Source organism: Homarus americanus, unplaced genomic scaffold, assembly GCF_018991925.1.
Source record: "Homarus americanus isolate GMGI-L3 unplaced genomic scaffold, GMGI_Hamer_2.0 scaffold30535, whole genome shotgun sequence".
Taxonomy (NCBI): domain Eukaryota; kingdom Metazoa; phylum Arthropoda; class Malacostraca; order Decapoda; family Nephropidae; genus Homarus; species Homarus americanus.
In genome coordinates this window covers 10,793,607-10,815,612 of record NW_024732440.1, presented here as the reverse complement: position 1 = coordinate 10,815,612, position 22,006 = coordinate 10,793,607, and the positions used below count along the sequence as shown (strand labels likewise).

Sequence of the window (22,006 nt, the reverse complement as noted above, 5' to 3'; positions counted from 1 at the left end):
CTGTGATGAACCTTTAAGGCAAGACACACACAGGTGAAATGCAGTACACATGTGATGAACCTTTAGGCAAGACACACAGGTGACATACAGTACACATGTGATGAACCTTTATGGCAAGACACACAGGTGACATACAGTACACATGTGATGAACAACTAAGGCAAGACACACAGGTGAAATACAGGTACACATGTGATGAACCTTTAAAAGAGCCAGAACACACAGCTGAAGTACAGTACACATGTGATGAACCTTTAAGGCAAGACTTACACAGGTGACATACAGTACACATGTGATGAACCTTTAAAGGCAAGACACACAGGTGAAATACGGTACACATGTGATGAACCTTTAAAGGCAAGACACACAGCTGAAGTACAGTACATGTGATGAACCTTTAAGGCAAGACACACAGGTACATACAGTACACATGTGATGAACCTTTGGAGCAAGCACACAGGTGAAATACCAGTACACATGTGATGAACCTTTAAGGCAAGACACACAGGTGACATACAGTACATGTGATGAACCTTTAAAGGCAAGACACACGGTGACATACAGTACACATGTGATGAACCTTTAAGGCAAGACACACAGGTGAAATACAGTACACGTAATGATGAACCTTTAGGCAAAGACACACAGGTGAAATACAGTACACATGTGATGAACCTTTAAGGCAAGACACACAGGTGACATGCAGTACACATGTGATGAGCCTTTGGTGAACACACCTGGGTGAAATACAGTACACATGTGATGAACCTTTAAGGCAAGACACACAAGGTGACATACGGTACATGTGATGAACCTTTAAAGGCAAGACACACAGGTGACATACAGTACACATCTTGATGAACCTTTAAGGCAAGACACACAGGTGAAATACAGTACACATGTGATGAACCTTTAAGGCAAGACACACAGGTGACATACAGTACACATGTGATGAACCTTTAGGCAGACACACAGGTGAAGTACAGTACACATGTGATGAACCTTTAAAGGCAAGACACACAGGTGAAATACAGTACACATGTGATGAACCTTTAAGGCAAGACACACAGGTGACATACAGTACACATGTGATGAACCTTTAAAGGCAAGAACACACAGGTAGTACAGTACATGTGATGAACCTTTAAGGCCAAGACACACAGATTGAAATACAGTACACACATGTGATGAACCTTTAAGGCAAGACTGCACAGGTGAAATACAGTACACATGTGATGAACCTTTAAGGCAAGACACAGGTGAGAGTACAGTACACATGTGATGAACCTTTAAAGGCCAAGACACACAGGTGAAGTACAGTACACATGTGTGATGAACCTTTAAGGCAAGACACACAGGTGAAATACAGTACACATGTGATGAACCTTTAAGGCAAGACACACAGGTGACATACAGTACACATGTGATGAACCTTTAAGCAAAGACACACAGGTGAAATACAGTACACATGTGATGAACCTTTAAGGCAAGACACACAGGTGACATACAGTACACATGTGATGAACTTTGAGCCAAGACACACAGATTGAAGTACAGTACATGTGATGAACCTTTAAGGCAAGACACACAGGTGAAGTACAGTACACATGTGATGAACCTTTAAGGCAAGACACACGGGTAAAATACAGTACCGCATGTGATGAACCTTTAAAGGCAGACACACAGGTGACATATAGTACACATGTGATGAACCTTTAAGGCAAGACACACAGGTGAGAGTACGGTACACATGTGATGAACCTTTAAGACAGGAACACACAGGTGACATATAGTACACATGTGATGAACCTTTAAGGCAAGACACACTGGGTGACATACAAGTACATGTGATGAACCTTTAAAGGCAAACACACAGGGTGAAAATACAGTACACATGTGATGAACCTTTTAAGGCAAGACACACAGGTAGCCTGCGGTACACATGTGATGAACCTTTAAGGCAAGCACACAGGTGACATACAGTACACATGTGATGAACCTTTAAGGCAAGACACACACAGGTGAAATACAGTACACATGTGATACGAACTAAGGCAAGACACACAGGTGACATACAGTACACATGTGATGAACCTTTAAAAGGCAAGACACACAGGTGAAATACAGTACACATGTGATGAACCTTTAAGGCAAGACACACAGGTGAAATACAGTACACATGTGATGAACCTTTAAGGCAAGACACACAGGTGACATACAGTACATGTGATGAACCTTTAAGGCAAGACACACAGGTGAAATACAGTACACATGTGATGAACCTTCAAGGCAAGACACACAGGTGAAGGAAATACAGTACATGATGAACCTTTAAGGCAAGACACACAGGTGGTGAAACTCTGACCCGCACATGTGATGAACCTTTAAGGCAAGACACACAGGTGACATACAGTACACATGTGATGAACCTTTAAGGCAAGACACACAGGTGAAGTACAGTACACATGTGATGAGACCTTTAAGGCAGACACACAGGTGAAGTACAGTACATGTGATGAACCTTTAAGGCAAGACACACAGGTGACATGCAGTACACATGTGATGAACCTTCAAAAGGCAAGACACAGGTGAAATACAGTACACATGTGATGAGCCTTTTAGGCAGGAACACACAGGTGACATACAGTACACATGTGATGAAGACGCTAAGGCAAGACACACAGGTGAAATACGGTACACATGTGATGAACCTTTAAGGCAAGACACACAGGTGACATATAGTACACATGTGATGAACGCGCCCAAGACACACAGGTGAAATACGTATTTACACATGTGATGAACCTTTAAGGCAAAGACACACAGGTGACATACAGTACACATGTGATGAACCTTTTAAGGCAAGACACACAGGTGACGCTGGTACACATGTGATGAACCTTTAAAAGGCAAGACACACAGGTGAAGTACAGTACACATGTGATGAACCTTTAAGGCAAAGACACACAGGTGACATACAGTACCACATAACGATGAACCTTTAAGGCAGACACCTGGTGAAATACAGTACACATGTGATGAACCTTTAAAGGCCAAGACACACAGGTGAAATACAGTACATGTGATGAACCTTTGGGCAGAGAACTGCAGTGATACAGTACACATGTGAGTGAACCTTTAAAGGCAAGACACACAGGTGAAGTACAGTACACATGTGATGAACCTTTAAGGCAAGACACACAGGTGAAATACAGTACACATGATGAACCTTTAAGGCAAGACACACAGGTGAAGTACAGTACATGTGTGATGAACCTTTAAGGCAAGACACACAAGGTGAGAGTACAGTACACATGTGATGGTGCCTTTAAAGGCAAGACACACAGGTGACATACAGTACACATGTGATGAACCTTTAAAAGACAAGACACACACAGGTGAAATACAGTACGCTGTGATGAACCTTTAAGGCAAGACACACAGGTGAAGTACGGTACACATGTGATGAACCCAGCTACTTAAGGCAAGACACACAGGTGACGCCACAGTACACATGATGAACCTTTGGGCAAGACACACAGGTGAAATACAGTACATGTATTGAACAGCAGGCAAGACACACAGGTAGTAGTTAGTACACATGTGATGAACCTTTAAGGCAAGACACACAGGTGAAGTACAGTACACATGTGATGAACCTTTAAGGCAAGACACACAGGTGACATACAGTACATGTGATGAACCTTTAAGGCAAGACACACGGAAGTACGGTACACATGTGATGAACCTTTAAGGCAAGACACACAGGTGACATACAGTACACATATTGATGAACCTTTAAGGCAAGACACACAGGTGAAATACAGTACACATGTGATGAACCTTTAAGGCAAGACACACAGGTGAAATACAGTACACATGTGATGAACCTTTAAGGCAAGACACACAGGTGAAGTACAGTACACATGTGATGAACCTTTAAGGCAAGACACACAGGTGACATACAGTACACATGTGATGAACCTTTAAGGCAAGACACACAGGTGAAGTACAGTACACATGTGATGAACCTTTAAGGCAAGACACACAGGTGACATACAGTACACATGTGATGAACCTTTAAGGCAAGACACACAGGTGAAATACAGTACACATGTGATGAACCTTTAAGGCAAGACACACAGGTGAAGTACAGTACACATGTGATGAACCTTTAAGGCAAGACACACAGGTGAAGTACAGTACACATGTGATGAACCTTTAAGGCAAGACACACAGGTGAAGTACAGTACACATGTGATGAACCTTTAAGGCAAGACACACAGGTGAAGTACAGTACACATGTGATGAACCTTTAAGGCAAGACACACAGGTGACATACAGTACACATGTGATGAACCTTTAAGGCAAGACACACAGGTGACATACAGTACACATGTGATGAACCTTTAAGGCAAGACACACAGGTGAAATACAGTACACATGTGATGAACCTTTAAGGCAAGACACACAGCTGAAGTACAGTACACATGTGATGAACCTTTAAGGTAAGACACACAGGTGAAGTACAGTACACATGTGATGAACCTTTAAGGCAAGACACACAGGTGAAGTACAGTACACATGTGATGAACCTTTAAGGCAAGACACACAGGTGAAATACAGTACACATGTGATGAACCTTTAATGCAAGACACACAGGTGAAATACAGTACACATGTGATGAACCTTTAAGGCAAGACACAGGTGAAATTTATCTTATCTACTGAATGGCCACCAACTAAAGGTGGCCATGCTGAGGAAAGGAGGCCAGTGGCTTGTGTAGGATCCCTCCAATGTGGAGGAAAAAATAATAACTGATCCATGCTGTCACAAACAAAGGGAGAGGATGAAGGGGATTGTTGATGATGATTGTCACATTAGTGTGCTTGTATGGCTTGAAATAGATTTCAAGTCTCATAAAGATCTAAATTCTGACAATTTTACAATGATCAGCAGCACAGTATATCAGAAACACAATATAAAGCAACACTTACTGTGTCAATTCCAGCGAAGAGCATGTCAAGAATGAGCGTGACAACATCTTTGCGGGACAGTCCAGGAGTGAGTAGGAGAGTCTCCATCATAGATGGCTCCTTGTGACCACTGCTGTCATTACTATTCAGTTGTGCCTCTGTCTCTTGGATGTGGTAATCTGCAAGTCTGTGATGGTGTTCACCAGGTTAACAAGTCTCTTTCACACAGTCATATATATATATATAATTTACTGTCTATACACATAGGTCATTTCATCATTTGGCAAAAAAATTTTCAAACTTACTCCAAAAATTCCTGGTGGTTCTTCTTGAGTTTTCTGAAGGCACGTGTAGGGTAGATCTTCCAGTATGGTAGATTTATTTCCGTCTCATTCAGTAAATCAAAAAGCTCATTAACAATTTTGATCATTTTCATTGGTTTCGAGTCCATAGGTATATCGGGGTCTAGACAACCCAGTCTACGATTCAGTGCGATAAGACTCACAGCTGCAAGCAATAAAAATCAGCAAGTATAACAAAGGAATAAGATATTTCTTCCCTTAACCCTGTAGTACAAGTACTCCTCGTATGTGTGAAATTGTGACATTTTTCCCATTGGTTTAAGGTATACCTGGTACAGGTGTCTGGCATCGTTATCTTTTGCAGTACATAAAGGGGTGAGTGATAATTCAGTGTTAAGTTCTGGAGACCATTATGGCCAGAATGTCATACAGCAGTTTATTTTTTTATTAATTTCCATTCCTTCCTGTGACATAAATAATTTTAAAAAAAATTTCTGTACATTCCAACGAGTTTGTTACGATACTTATGTATAAATATATAAAGTACATAATGCAAACATGTATCTGGTGTATGTCTTGCACATCTGTACAGTATCTATAGTTTGTAATGCTATGTGTAAGGGACGACTGTAGGCTGAGGTGACCGTTATGGCCAGGTTATCGTACCGCACTTTTTTTATTTTCTATTTCTTCTTCCTGTATCATAAATAATTTACATATTTTTCTACACATTCTAACGAGTTTGCTACGATACTTATATATAGGACTTATGTATAAGTAATATGTATACTGTATGTATTTATACAAACCAACATCGGGGTTGTCGACTCTGTAATCTCATAGCGATTTGATTTGATGTAAGTAAATAACAGTAACACAGACAGTACAAGGAAAATCGTCAAGATTATCAAAGACATTATAAGATCATTTAGCATATGTTATGTTTCACTATAAATGTTTTATCAAGAAGGTGGATAGCTACTGTAGAGTAGTGAGTTTTAGGCTTGGGTGACCGATATTGCCCAAATATTGTATAGGAAATCTATTTGTTTCTTTATTTGCTCTTTCATTAGTCAGTTTCTTTACATTTTGTCGATTTTACAACGATAGTTATATGAACAGTTACCGTTGCCTGGTTCTCATATTCTATATACTACGTCAAATAATACAACTATAGTTAGCGGACATACCCTATTGGCCTTGTCTCCTTTTTAATAATAAATGAATTTCCATTGACAGCATAACTATGAGTGCTAATCTGTTACCTGGGGTTATCAGAATATGGACACTCTCCCAAAAAAGTATTGCCCCCCCCCTCCCCCCCAGGCCTGATGTATTTGAAAATGAACACAATAACACATACACAACAGTCTCGGGTCGGTTGGTATTTCTGATTGAAAGTTGCACCTTTTGTTCTTTCTTCTTGCACCTGATAATCACCATGATATCTGCAGTATACCATCTATTCTCTACATAATGTAATGAAATAGGATGAATTATGATACCATATGCAAAACCAATAACGTCATGAGTAACCCCACTCATTTATAAACCTTAGATACTATTTCAGCCCCAAGGGATGGGTTTGGCAACCCATCCCTTGGGGCAGTTTTGAGAGAATATAATGCTTTTAATTCTGAACGTCTATGCCAAAATTATAAAATGGAACTATTAGTGGAGGGAGAATTTTGAATCTTTGATCTTGAAAGATCAAAGTATTCTAAAAGATTGACAGAAACAACTGACAGTCGGCCACGTGAAATGCACTAGAGAGGGGCTCCAGTGCATTTCAAGTACGTTTTCTTTTTATAAATTCACGTGAAATTACAATGTACATTGCCCATAAATTCTTACAACACCATAAACTCTATCAAGAATGGAACTAAACAGCCAGTAAATAAAATCTTACAAAACTTATTATTTTCAAACGATAATCAACTCAGAATGAAATAGAGTAATCAATATGGATAAAATGTTTTTCGGCCGCCTTATATTTTCTAAAATCAATTATACCTTATTATTTATCTTAGTGAGTTTTTGTTGTTATCATAGGGAAGCTGAGATTCTCACACATTTTTCTATCTACAGTGGGGTATGCTATAACGAATCTAATTGGTTCTAGAACCTTGTTCGTTATAGCATTCATTCGTTATAGGATTAATCCGTTCCAGGCCCCCAAATACAACCACTTAACACTGAAAAATATAATATAACATTGTAAAAATTGTAAAAAAGTGCATACATATGCATCTAAACCCCTGAAATAAAGAATATCATTAATACTTGTAATAAAAAAACAATAAATTAGTAAAAAAAAAAAAATTTTTTTTAAATAATGTTCGTTGTAGGAGTTTCGTTCGTTATAGCATTCTCAATTTTATAGGTAAAACCGTTCGTTATAGGAATATTCGTAGTAGGATCCGTTCGTTATAGCATATCCCACTGTATATAAATCATAAAAGAAAATTGTGTTTTATATACAGTACTGTTATTAAAATGTGAGTTGATTGAAAATGCAATAAGTTTCAAATTATACTGGCCAAAACATGCATCTGTTTTTTGTTTTTCATTTTGTATTTACTCTTTAGATTCCTTACATGATTATGCATATAGGGATATTATTGAAATAGCACACATATATATGCGCAGTAGGAAAAATTACTAAGGTGAATTTTTTTTTACAAGTTTTAAGTATTTCCACGCTAATCTGGCCATAAGCCACGCCCCTTATCTATACAGTCATGCGCAGGTTAACGTCCTAGATACATTCTTGGAAACGTGACGTTAACCAAAATGGACGTTGTCCGATCATCACATAAACTTTGTATTTATACTTACGTGTATGTGGAATACTATACAGTGAACCCTCACTTTAAACGGTCAATTGAACCCACGGAGGCCCGCGTAAAAGCGAGAAACGCGTAAAGTGAACAACATAACATATGGGATTAAATGAAATAAGAGACCGGCTGACCCCCAAACTCCACTTTTTCCGACACAATACCTATGTTCTAGTAAAAATAACATCTTAATTTTATGATGGTACATGCACACAATTAATACTTAAGAGAAATAGAGAAATACAGTCGCCAAGTTAATGTCCATTCAAATAATGGACTCAACTCCCTCCCCCTCTTCTCACACTCCTGGCTCTTCCCTCTCTGAGAAATGTTTGGGGGAAAACCACTAAATTTTAAGGTATAGTAATAAATAATACCTCAAACTAAAGTTAGGATAATATAATTGATATTGCTGGATTCCTTGTAAGACCAGGAATATTTTGAATATAAATGTCATATATTTTGCACAAAAGATAACACATTTACTCAGACGTAAACAAAATACTTAAAGTAGATCTAAAATTTGTATGTCTAATGCAAAATCTATGATGTTTATATTCAAAATGATCATCAAATTGTAAGAATTCCAGCAATGTAAATTATATTCTGGCCCGGTAATTTGTATGAATTTTATGAGCTAAAACAAATATCTTCAATAAATAAACAAAATATACTTACCAAAATACTATCTGTCAATCAAAATACCCCACCTCCCCCCCCTCTTCCCACCTGCTCCCTGGGTCCCTCCCTCCCTCCCTACCCTTCACCCCCACCTTCCCTCCCTACCAGAGAAATGATTGGGTTATAACAGTACATTTACATTTTTAGTAATAAATAATACCTCAGACTAAAGTTAGGATAATATAATTGACATTGCTGGATTCCTTGTAAGACCAGGAATATTTTGAATATACACTTCATATATTTTGCACAAAAGATAACATATTTGCTCTGAGTAAACAAAGTACTTGCATTAGATCTAAAATTTGTATGTCTAATGCAAAATCTATGATGCTTATATTCAAAATGATCATCAAATTGTAAGAATTCCAGCAATGTAAATTATATTCTGGCCGGATAATTTGTATGAATTTTATGAGCTAAATAAAAAAATTATACTTCACCCGCGTATATGAGTAGATGCACGGCGTAAAGTGGGAATTCCAGTTCTGGCAGGGTACCGCGTAAAGCGAGGGTTCACTGTATACAGTTGTACCCCGCTTTACGCGGTTTCACTTTACGCGATTTCTCATATACGAGGTGCCTCGCCAGAACCGAACTTTCACTTTACGCGGTTCATCTACCCATATACACGTGAAGTATAATTTTTTTTTTATTTAGATCATAAATTCATACAAATTACCCGGCCAGAATATAATTTACATTGCTGGAATTCTTACAATTTGATGATCATTTTGAATATAAGCATCATAGATTTTGCATTAGACATACAAATTTTAGATGTAATGTTTACTCTGAGTAAATATGTTATCTTTTGTGCAAAATATGACATTTATATTCAAAATATTCCTGGTCTTACAAGGACTCCAGCAATGTCAATTATATTATCCTAACTTTAGTCTGAGGTATTATTTATTACTAAAAAGGTAAATATTCTGGTTTTCCCACACATTTATCTAGTAGGGAGGGTTGGTGAGGGGTGAGGGGTGCGGGGGGAGGGAGGGACCGACCGACCATCTGGCACGGTGTGAAGAATATTTTTTTTTTTACTAACTGAGGATATTTGTTTTAGCTCATAAAATTCATACAAATTACCCGGCCAGAATATAATTTACATTGCTGGAATTCTTACAATTTGATGATCATTTTGAATATAAACATCATAGATTTTGCATTAGACATACAAATTTTAGATGTAATGTTTACTCTGAGTAAATATGTTATCTTTTGTGCAAAATATATGACATTTATATTCAAAATGTTCCTGGTCTTACAAGGTATCCAGCAATGTCAATTATATTATCCTAACTTTAGTCTGAGGTATTATTTGTTACTAAAAGTTAAAATTAGTTTTTTCACCCAACATTTCTCTGGTAGGGAGGGAAGGTGGGGGGGTTGGGGGGAGGGTTGGGACGGATCGACCATCTGGCGCGGTTGGAAGAGGGGGGGAGGCAAGTTGGGGTACTTTGATTGACAGAGAGTGTCGTGAAGAATATTTTTTTTTTATTAACTGAAGATATTTGTTTTAGCTCATAAAATTCATACAAATTACTGGACCAGAATATAATTTACATTGCTGGAATTCTTACAATATGATGATCATTTTGAATATAAACATCATGGATTTTGCATTAGACATACAAATTTTAGATCTAATGTAATAATTTGGTTTACACAAAGCAAGTATTTTATCTTTTGTGCAAAATATATGAAGTTTACATTCAAAATATTCCCTGACCTGCAAGGAATCCAGAAATGTCAATTATATTATCCTAACTTTAGTCTGAGGTATTATTTATTACTAAACGTTAAAATCTAGTGTTTCACCCAATCATTTCTCAGAGAGGTAGGGGCCAGTGAGCTGGGAAGAGGGGGGGGGATTTGAGTCCATTATTTGAATGGACATTAACCTGGCAACTGTATTTCTCTCAAATATTAATTGTGTGAGCATACCATCATAAAATTTAGATGTTATTTTTACTACAACATAGGTATTGTGTCGGAAAAAGTGGAGTTTGGGGGTCGGGCCAGTCTCTATTGACCGCGTTAAGCGGGGTACTAATATATATATATATATATATATATATATATATATATATATATATATATATATATATATATATATATATATATATATATATATATATATATATATATATATATATATATATATATATACACTTTTACTCTTAAATCACTACTGTAATGTGATACAGGTGATTAATTTTTCTCGTGCAAAATACATGATGTTTATATTATAATTACTCACTGTTTTACAAGGATTCCAGCAACGCTGGGCAGATTGGGGAGAGAGAGGGTGGGAGCAAGCGAGGGGGCGTGGGGGGAGGGGAGGTAGTACATTTGACAGTTGGCAGCGGCCCAAGGTCTAACGCGTGTACCTGTATATTTATCAGTTCTTAGGTGACTAAGCTTCTCTCTTATAAAAAGCCAGTGACATGACCTGGGTGAATATAATTAACATTGTTGGGATTCTTGTAAGATACTGATTAATTTGAATATAAACATGCTATAATTTGCACTAGACATAACAATTTTAGTACCATAATCAAATTAGTACATGTGCACTCCAGCTTTGCACTAAGGTCATTTATTTCTTTTACTTTTCTTTTAGTATGGTGTGTGCATGTAAATGGATGAAAATAAATGAAGAAATTTATGTAAATCTACCCAAAAATACAGTTGAAAAACTTTTTATAAAATGTACTACAGTATTGTACACTAATGTACTACATTTTTTATATCTTGAGCAAAATATATGATGCTTATATTCAAATTAATCTCTGTCTTGCAAGGATTTCAGCAATGCAAATTATATTATCCTAACTTTAGTCTGAGATATTATATAAAATAAACATAAAGAAATCACCAATCTTTTGTCTGGGAACACAAGGGGAGGGGAGCGGGAGGTGAGGTGACAGAATGTCTGGCGTTTGTTTGTTTATTTATTTGAGATAAGATTTGACAGTTGGCGCTGAAGGCCTGCCTGCGTGTTTATTTATCATTACTTAAGAGTGACTAAGCTCTTCTCATAATTTGCCACCCAAACGACCTGGGTGAATATAACTTACATTGGAGGGATTCTTGTAAGATAGTAATTTATTTGAATACCTGTATAAACAAGCTATATTTGCAATAGACATAACAATTTTAGTACCGTAATCATTTAGTACATGTACAATACAGGTTTGCACTTAGGTCCATTGTTACTGTACAATATTGACTAAATTCACTAGATAACGTACGCCTGGCAGCACAATCTATAAGAATACGCCATGCATACGTGACTGTGCCCGCTCTAGGGCCATTTAGGTTCGCTAGGTCCCATTATTTGAATGTTTTTTTTTCAATTTAAATTTTAATTGTTTATTCCTTGATAGAGGAAGCGGGATCCTAGTGCTGTCACTTGGTACCCCTGTACCATAACACCAGAAGCAGCTGGCCAGTGTCACAAGTATATACAGTACAGTACAGTCATCCCTTGGTTATCGCGCCTAATTGGGACCCCGCCGATAACGAAAGTACAGAACCTATGGGATTTATTCTAATTGGTTCATTTACCCAAGACCCAACCCCAAGTTTCCCATTTTACGACCATTTAGACCCACTAAATATATATATAATGTTATGGTAATTATCATAAACACACATAGGCATGGCTAGGTTTATTACAAAGTGATGAAAAGGGTACACTTAATACTGTAGTCCACAAAACATGTAGCTATGCTTTTTTTATTTGGTCCCCCATCATACGAGTCTGTTTTCTCTCACATTAGGACGCCTGAGTCCTCCGTTTTCTCTCTTTAATCTTAGAGTGCACCAGAGACTTCACTATACTTAGTAATGCCATAGAATTTGAAATTGCAACCCCAATTGCAACTGGGGTTGCAATTGTTGAGGCAATTAGATATGTCTGATTACAGCAAATGTGTTATTGTCAATTTGTAGGTGAAAGATTTTATGTAGATTAACATTACACCTGGGGGCAAATGTTTAAAAATAGCCTAAGATAGGAAGCATATTCCTTTAACACATAATATCTGACCAGTATGGGGAGGATCATCGTGTCTCCGTCAGGGGGTCGTGGAGTGGTGGTCGAGCAGGCGACACGGACGTATATGCGATCGGACGTTGTTCGGTCGGACGTTAACCGGCGCATGACTGTACTAATAGCTGATTGGTTCATAGAAATTTCAAAATAAATGTGTTCACAATTTTAGACCTGTTATTATCTCAAATACTGTAAAATAATTATCTAAACTATCAAAATGCAAATGATTTCAAGGCATAAGCAGTTCTGAGAGGATGTTAGAATTGTTTTAATAATTATCATAAAAGGTAGATATACACACGCGCAGTCGAAGGGAGGTAAGACGCTCAGGAGGAACCAATCAGTTATTTGTAGCTACAGATGAGGGCGTGGCTTATGGGCCAGGTTAGCGTGGAAAGGGTAGAGGACTCTAGAGCCGCGAGTGTTAATCACACATCTGGCAGCGTGTGCCGGCAGCACCATATTTCTCACAATAGTTCATCTGAGTTTTATATTGTTACATTTTCATTATTTTATGTTTTACCATATACAGTATCCAATAAAAAAATATTTCATTGGACAGAAAGGACAATGATAACTAAATAATTACATTATTTTTCATATTTTCATAAGTTTTCTAGGAGAATTAAGTAAGTCTGTATGTATTTAGCTAAATATGTACCAAGGAATAGGCTGAGGGAGGTGGGTGCTAAAAGAGCCCCGTCCAGCACCAGGTAGGGTTAAACACTAGCACCAGTTTCCATACACATAAACCCTGTGAATATTAAGGTATACTGTACAATAAATGACAAACTCTATCCCCTTCACTACGAGGATGCCATTTTTAATAGTGTACTGTATTTCATTTGGCTAATGCCAGACGAGTTTATTCATCTTAGAGGGGAGCCCATGCACAAGGGGTTGAGGGACAACCTAGTTGTAAATATAGTATAATAACTATTTAACCCTGTATACCTTTCAGTACATAATGAACCTAGAGAATCTGAAAATAAAAAAAATCAGGCAATTTATGTTATCTGCAAAATTTACTTTGCATACTGTGGTCTGTGGATTATGACCTAGCAGATTATGAGTGATTCTACTAAAGATGTTATTAGAGCACCTACTCCTGTGCCACTGCTAGAAGAAACAGTTTCAAGATACAGTAACTTGAAAATTAGACCATAATGTTAATAGTACTGGACATTACTCCCAATTCTCAAACTGCAATATTTTAAACATAGGCATGTCATCTGTCTTTTAGAGGCTAATGGTGAACATTTAATTGCCGACAGTAGGGCTGCTGTACAGTACACCATGATATTTTTCAGCTAGTGAAGGATGAAGGTTAAGGCCCTGGTCGTTTTCTTGTTTTGTTTTCCTAAGCATTCAATCAACATAAGATGATGAATCTGCAGTGCCTAAATTGGTAAATAAATCACAAGGGCAGAATTAGTACCTGTATGGCCCCTAGTACATGTACTACTTCTGCCTCAATACAGTACAGTAATACTTACATTCAAGAGCCCACTTATAAAGTTCAAATTGGAAGTCACTTGGCATTTCCCCAAACTGTTCCTGCAATGCTGCAATCCTTTAGGGATACATAAAGACAGGTTACTGATGTTGTATCAAGAGCAAAGATGAAGCTTCTGCTCTACAGCCATGTTTTATATAAGGTCAAGATGATTACTAAAATTATCTATCCCAAAAATTATCATACTGTATCCAGGCCCAAAAGTGCACACTAGTCACCTGCAAATGGGACACAGCCTTGGAGTGATCTAACACTCAAATCTATTAATCTATAATTATAAAACAATGTTCCTCAAGAGCAAATAATAGGTTACCTTACTTTAGTTAGTTAATTACATTACTATACTGTACAGTACGTACTTCATTACTTAATAAACATTTTACAGCATTGATTCTTTGTGTACAGAATGAAATTGCACCTTCTTGCAAGTGCTAATGTTTCAAGAATTTCTTAAATACAGCAACAGTCAGTGCTTAGCCTACACCAGATAAAGTGTATATCAGACAATATTATTGTGCCAATACAAAGCTGCAATATAATCACAATACTGTGCACAAAATATGTTCATGACCTACGTACAGAACATATACAGAGTGTCTCAAAAAATTCATAAACACTGCCCTACACATTGATTTTCTTGGAGATTAGGTGAATGCTTACATTGCAACAAAACACTTGTTGATATGCTAGGTCTCCCATAAGTGAGGGCAATGTTTATCTGTAATCCAACCATTCACCCATCTACATTTTAGTGAGACACCTTTGTATATAAAGTATCTATTCAGTGACAAACAATTAAACAAGTATACCTGTCCATAAACACAAGGGTGACCTCGTCCATCCTCGTGAGATACGCATTAACGTTCTTGATCTTCATCATGGGTGTCTGTACTCGACTGCGGACCCTCCACCACTCCTCACCATTCCTACAACATTAACCTTTGGGTTAAACTTAATATCTTTATACAGTATTCATTTCATAAATCTAAATATGATTCAGTGAAAAATCAATCATGACTGTGTCTTGCAACATGTAATGAAACATGAAACTTAAATGTTTTCTGTTTTTTGTTTTTCAGTCAAATTGTAAGACAATTATTATGGACAACATTATGAAATTCAATATTCTTTCAATATATTTGAGACTCTAAAAAATGAAAGTTTGATTCTGAAATCATATTTTATATCATATATTTGCTAACTAGTGTACAGTAATCCCCCCAAAATTGTCAATTTCTTCCAACACAACCCAGCCTTTTAAACTTGGGGTCTATTAAGCCTTACTTGCCTCTCAGGATGAAAGCTGAGCATCTTCACTGTTGTACTAACATGCTTGAGATCCAAGATCCATATTTATCATTGATTACAAAGGATAATGCAAACAACACCTACAGTTCCAGCTCACTTAACTCTTCTTGTCTCTTATTCTTATTCTCTTTGCCAATGATCAGCTGCCTAGCTGCTCAAGTGATCAGAAATTTTTATGTCATGCACTGTTGGCAAGTACAGTATATTGGGCAAGTAAGGACTCTTGAATATGTACCTGAACATGCACCAACCTTGGTCAAGTCTCATCCATTGTACTAACACAATGTTTAAGAAGGTTTTGGTTAATATACAGGACTAACCCGTGAGCGAGTTATTTTTATTGCTGTTTATTTGCTTACAATATTTTCATCAGTGAGTTCTGATATGATAATCATTTATTGTGTAAATTGCTTGTTTCATAGATAATAAGGCACCTATGTGCGCACAGTTTATCTTGCGAGCGGTAATGAGGCCACGGTCTGCTGAGGGGCTTTTCTCACGCCCAGGATGTAATTTGTGAATTTAGGGGTAAAAACAACGAGACCCTTCAATTGTTTAAAGATCGCAGCATTATTCCTTACATTATTTTCCTCAGTGATTTCTGATATAATAATCATTTATTGTGGAACCTGCCAATACAGTAAATCACTCCGACGCCCGGGGTGAATGGCGCCGATGCAGCCGTATCATCTCACGTCCAGAAAAACCTCAAATTTCACCATATCATAGTAAGTTCTTTCTGTTTAATATACCTGGGGGGGTCCGGGGTGGTGGAGCTCCCCAATAAGGAAGTTAGATAAGATAAGGTAGATTTGTTTAGTTAGGTTGGATAGGTCTGTTTTACATATCCACAAATGTTAAGTACAGTTTATTTTTAAAATATCCAATTTTAACAAATTTCCACAAACTACAACAATGTCCATTATAATATAACAGTGAAAATCCGGTGTTTTCATAATTTTTTCAATTAATTTCGCTCACTGGTTAGTCCTATCTATTTACTCAGGTTTTTCCAAGAGTTCTGCACTTGTGGTTCCTTGACTTGAACTAAGTTATGACCTGTAATGGAGTGTGCATCTGTTAGTTCCAGCAATGAACACTTTGATTGAGTAATTACTCTGAGGTGTTTATAACTTTTATCAAATCTTCCTTTACCCATCTACAGTAGGCAGCATACTAAAAACATTTCATCAGTTACATACAGTAGCAGAGATACAGTACCGTAACTTACAGATTCCTTACAGTCCCATAAATTTCTCATACTCAAAATTTAATTATAGTCTTGTAAGCAGTCGGCAACTCTAGTGTTTACCCTGTAATAATATAGTTCTCTTGTCAGAAGGTAGATGGCAGTACAGGAGCTAGTTGGCCAATCGTCGCTCAGTTAACAAAATCAATAACCAATCACAAGAGAAGGAGAAATTAGCTGAGATCGACGCACGTGATAGTTGTTAGACGTACATCAAGCGTCATTAGTGAAGATGGAATTATGTTTGAGTAATACTTGAGGACAATGGTTAACCAATGCCCAATATAAGCCAAAATAAATAAATAAATAAATAAATAAATAAATATATATATATATATATATATATATATATATATATATATATATATATATATATATATATATATATATATATATATATATATATATATATATATATATATATATATATATATGCAAGTAAATCATTGTACTGTAGGTGCACGTGATCCAAGTATATGGTATGCTGATAACCACGAGGAAAAAAGAAAGCACGAAGTTCCCAAGCGCTTTCGTGAAATTTACATCTTCAGGGGTGAGTACAGACTAAGGAGTAATACACAAGGCTAATATATACAGTAGAGGAGAGTGTGATCAAGTCCCTAGGGGACAGTAGGGGTCCACAATGTTCCGGTCATAAGGCAATGACCCTTAATAATCTTCTTAATCAGAAAGAAAGAAAAAAAAAATTTACCATGCCATCTCTAAGCACAGTAGCTGTACGTCGTCAGGTCATAGGTAGGGTAATATTAGGTTAGGTTAGATCAGGTAAAGTAAGATTAGGTAAGGTTAGGTTTTGTTAGGATAAGATACATTTCACTAATTGCCCAGTGAAAAATCATGACTGAATGTATCGGATAAAAGAACCTATGAACATAATTCTTTTTCTAAGAAAAAAATGTAATACTACTTAATTTTTACCACCTTTTTTATCAGGTTTGATGAACTTAGATTGGGTTAGGTATTATTTAACTCTGAGTCATAGGCACTTCTTGGATACTTGGCAGAATAACTTGTTATAACTTGGCCCTAGCAAAGTAGGCAAAAATGTGACTTTCATTACTGAAGGATATTTACGGCTATACCACATTAATAAAGTCTATCTGCAAGTTTACTCAGTCATAATTTTTTTTTACCATAAATGTGGGCAATAAAAATCTTCTATTCTGGTACAAATTACTTGAAAAGTTGTAAGAAGACAAAAGCTGCCTCTCTTCCATTCAGCGAGAAATAGAAACACTCAACTGCCTCAAGCCTCTTCTTAAATAACTTATCGTAAAAAAAAAAGAAAAAAGAAATTTAAAGACAAACTGTAATATCGCATTTTAGTACGTTGATGTACTAAACATTTTCTTGATTATTCTATGGTAAAACAAGTCAAACAAGGTTTATTACAACATATACTATTATTAATTTTTTTTATGCAATCGGAAATTAGCGACTACTATATCCGGGTTGAGCGTGTTACAGCACCTAAGGAAGTCCTGTAAGTTACGGACTCGCTTACAAAGACCACCGCCAAATATTTGTTTTGAGTATACTGATCAGACTGTAAGTCCAGTTACGGGGTAAACAAAGAGATACAGTCCCGTAATTCAGTAAATGCTTTTGAGTATGCGGGTCCCAGTACAGGTTGTACCTCTCAAGTCCGGCATTCTGTGGTCCGGAAACTCCCGTGGTCCGGAACGATTTTACTTTGTCCAATAGGTAGATAGGCAGCTTTTTTTTTTTTAATTATTATTACAGGAGTATTAAATTTTTGCCCCTCAGGCCCCAATGTGGGTCAGTGACCTATGCCCGGGTGGGCTAATCCCCTTAAAAAAAACAAAACAAACAAAGCCGCGGGAAATTAAGGTTTGTTTACATCCGGCAGTTCGGTTGCTCTCTCTCTCTCTCTCTGCTTGTCTATACAGAGTACAACATTTAACCCTTCAATATATATGAGCAGTAAATAAGGGTTGCTTTCATATTCTTATGTAGAGTAATGACGATATGTTTTCACATGTGCACACTTACATACGCGCAGTCTCACTTTTTTTTACCATTAATGGTTAGCTACTTATATTGTTCCATTTATTAACATTAAATAATATTACAGGTACTTCAAACAACCATATTAATTTTTTTACATTAATTTTACTACAGCTAAAATCAGGGTCTTATTTTCTTCTGTTTTATATGTAGAACCAATCAGTCGCTGGTTTCGTAAGCTTTAACATAAACAATGCCGGCAGCCGTCTCGTCTCCTCTAATATTTCACGTATTATTAATAAATTGTATTGTTAATTTTGCACACACACACATTAATTCAATAAAAACAAATTCAGAAACATTAATTAAAATATATATGAACAGTAAATAAGTGTTGCTTTCATATTCTTATGTAAAGTAATGACGATATGTTTTCACGTGTGCGCATGCGCACTTACATACACGATCTCTCTTTTTCTTTACCATTATCGTTAGCTACTTCTATTGTTCCATTTATTAACATTAAATAACATTACTTAAAACAACCATATTAATTTTACTACAGCTACAACCAAGGTCTTATTTTCTTCAGTTTTATATGTAGAACCAGTCAGTCACTGGCTTTGTAATCAACAAAAACAATGCTGTGTCATTTCCTCGTGTGTTTTAATATTCTACGTATTATTAATGAATTGTATTGCTCATTTTGCACACATAAACATGAATTCAATAAAAAAAGACATTCAGTAATAAACAATAATGAATCTTTTGTACATAAGAGAAATGACGCTGTTTACACGATTATGCACGTCGTCTGCACGTTGGCGGGCCGTTCAAACCCGTCGAAATTCAAGTTTCCGCTGTCAAATTTTTTTTTTATTTTTTTTTTGTGTTCCAATAAAATACGTTAAGAATTAAAAACTCGCGAAATTTGAGAGGCTGCTTTACGACATTTAACCCTTCAATATGTCTTCAAAGAGACCATGATGCAGAGAAAGTGGTGCTAGTGCTTCCAAGCATAAGCACAAGTCACTATCTATCCAAGAAAAGGGTGAATTTCCATGGTCCGGCACCGGTCAGGTCCCGAGGTTGCCGGACTAGAGAGGTACAACCTGTACTACAATATATGCTAGGCAACTGCAGGCGTTGACATTATGAATTCACAGCCAAATTTTTGTTGCTTGAGAATCCAAAGTCCAAATGTCAATAAATCTGTCATGCCTTGATTTAATTTTGTTGGGTCAGGGGTAGCTCTGGATTTGCAGGAAATAGGTCATAAACAACTCCAATGCACTTACTGGACAGATAGGATTACAATGTCCCAAAAGTGAACATTAAGGTAAACCTGACAAATCCCAACCCAGAATAAATGGGTGTAAGCTTTCAAAATAAAACTTTTCTGAAATTCTATTTGACTCCTATATACTACCTGTACCTTCCAAGGGAACTGGAATATCCTCTTAATAGACTTAGGTAAAAATAAAGTGTTCAACTATAAGCTGACAAGTTAAGGAATGATGTCAGATATAGTCCCAGCCCCAGTGCCCCACACCCCAGCCTATCAGTAAATTACCATTACCGGTAGCTGTGTTGCTAAATAAATGTGAGCACTTTAGCAATGTGATAGATCACCTGTAATATAATTTTCATACTCAGGACTGTGTTGCAGACAGTTACCATGAGACAACTGTACAATATATGTGAGGAGGCTGGGAGAAATGCAGGACAAGCCTCCTCCCCTCAGGATCACACTAGTGAGTGAGGAGAAGAAATGAGAAATTATTCGGCAGGCAAAAATCTTAGCGAGGAGAGAGGCATCTCTGAATGTATTCATTCACCCAGATCGCACGATATTGTAGAGGAAACAGCATGGGAAGCTCATGCAGGGCTTGAAGCAGAGGAGGGAGGAGCCCGGGTAGAACAGGGACGGTTGTCCATGGGTTACATCCAGGGGGAGGGTTGTAGTAGTGAGTGCATCAGCGCTGAGCCGAGAGGGCAGCAGTACACCCTCCACCAGCTCTACCTCCCAACCAGGGTTACAAAAGTGAAGTTAAAGATATGCAACTTGGTACACCTCAAGGTGGAGTACTTAGCCCCACTTTGTTCAATGTTCTTATAAATGCATTATTAAATTTAATACCAGACAACCCCAGCAATATCTCAATCAGCTATGCTGATGATATTCTTATACATACTAAAACTCATTGTGAAATGCAAACCACCCTGAACCATGTATACGCAGCCTGTGAGAACCTCGGTCTTATTATCTCCACTGAGAAAACTAAGGTGTTCAACAAGCAAGCTGGTCACCGCATATGCGGCCCCGCCAAGTTCAAGATAGGTAACAACACTATTGACTATGTTTCTTCTTTTAAATATCTTGGTGTTTCCATCCCTTGTACCTTACCTGCCATACAACAGCTAACCCGCCAATGTACTGACAGACTGAGACCTCTTAAAAGTGTAGCGGGGTACAGCCCGCACTATGGTGCTAATATTAGAATTGTTAAAACAATGTACCTAGGCTACATAAGATCTCTGATAGATTACCACGCACCAGCCCTGGTCCTTCGTGACGGGAAAGGCATTGACAAGCTCGAGAAAATGCAAGGTCTCAATTTTTTCTCTTACATGACAACACAACATATGTACATATAGCATTTTTCACTATTGACTTTTTTTCATTCTTGTATTTCTTTGTATTTATTATTATTATTATCACAGTGTTGTTATTATTATTATTACCATAAATATTTTATTTTACTTTGAATTATAAATTTTATTTACTATGAATTATTATTATAATACATTTTCACCCCCCAGACCCCGATGTGGGTCAGTGACCTGTGCCCAGGTGGGCTAATCCCCGAAAAAAAAAATTACAAGAGAAATTACGACAGGATGAGGGAGGAGATGAGGGGTATCCACCGGCCTGACTCACTAAGACATAAGAATGCGGACACTACGCTGAATACCATAGCTAACAAAGTGAACCATTTGATCGAGAAATACATACCCAAGACCAAACCCAGGCCTCTAGGAATACAAGGAGACCACTACACATGAACCATACGGC

The 22,006-nt window shown here is 37.1% G+C and overlaps 1 protein-coding gene across 1 annotated transcript in view; it reads right to left on the bottom strand.

The window, feature by feature from the left end:
- LOC121868819 (probable cytochrome P450 49a1) overlaps window positions 1-22,006 on the bottom strand; it is a 65,621-nt gene that overhangs the window by 22,195 nt on the left and 21,420 nt on the right. The window contains exons 4-7 of the mRNA XM_042369779.1: window positions 15,194-15,310; window positions 14,365-14,441; window positions 5,282-5,483; window positions 4,998-5,163 (exon numbers count right to left, since the gene is read on the bottom strand). Coding sequence (XP_042225713.1) covers window positions 4,998-5,163; window positions 5,282-5,483; window positions 14,365-14,441; window positions 15,194-15,310 — 562 coding nt within the window. The remainder of the gene's footprint in view (window positions 1-4,997; window positions 5,164-5,281; window positions 5,484-14,364; window positions 14,442-15,193; window positions 15,311-22,006) is intronic.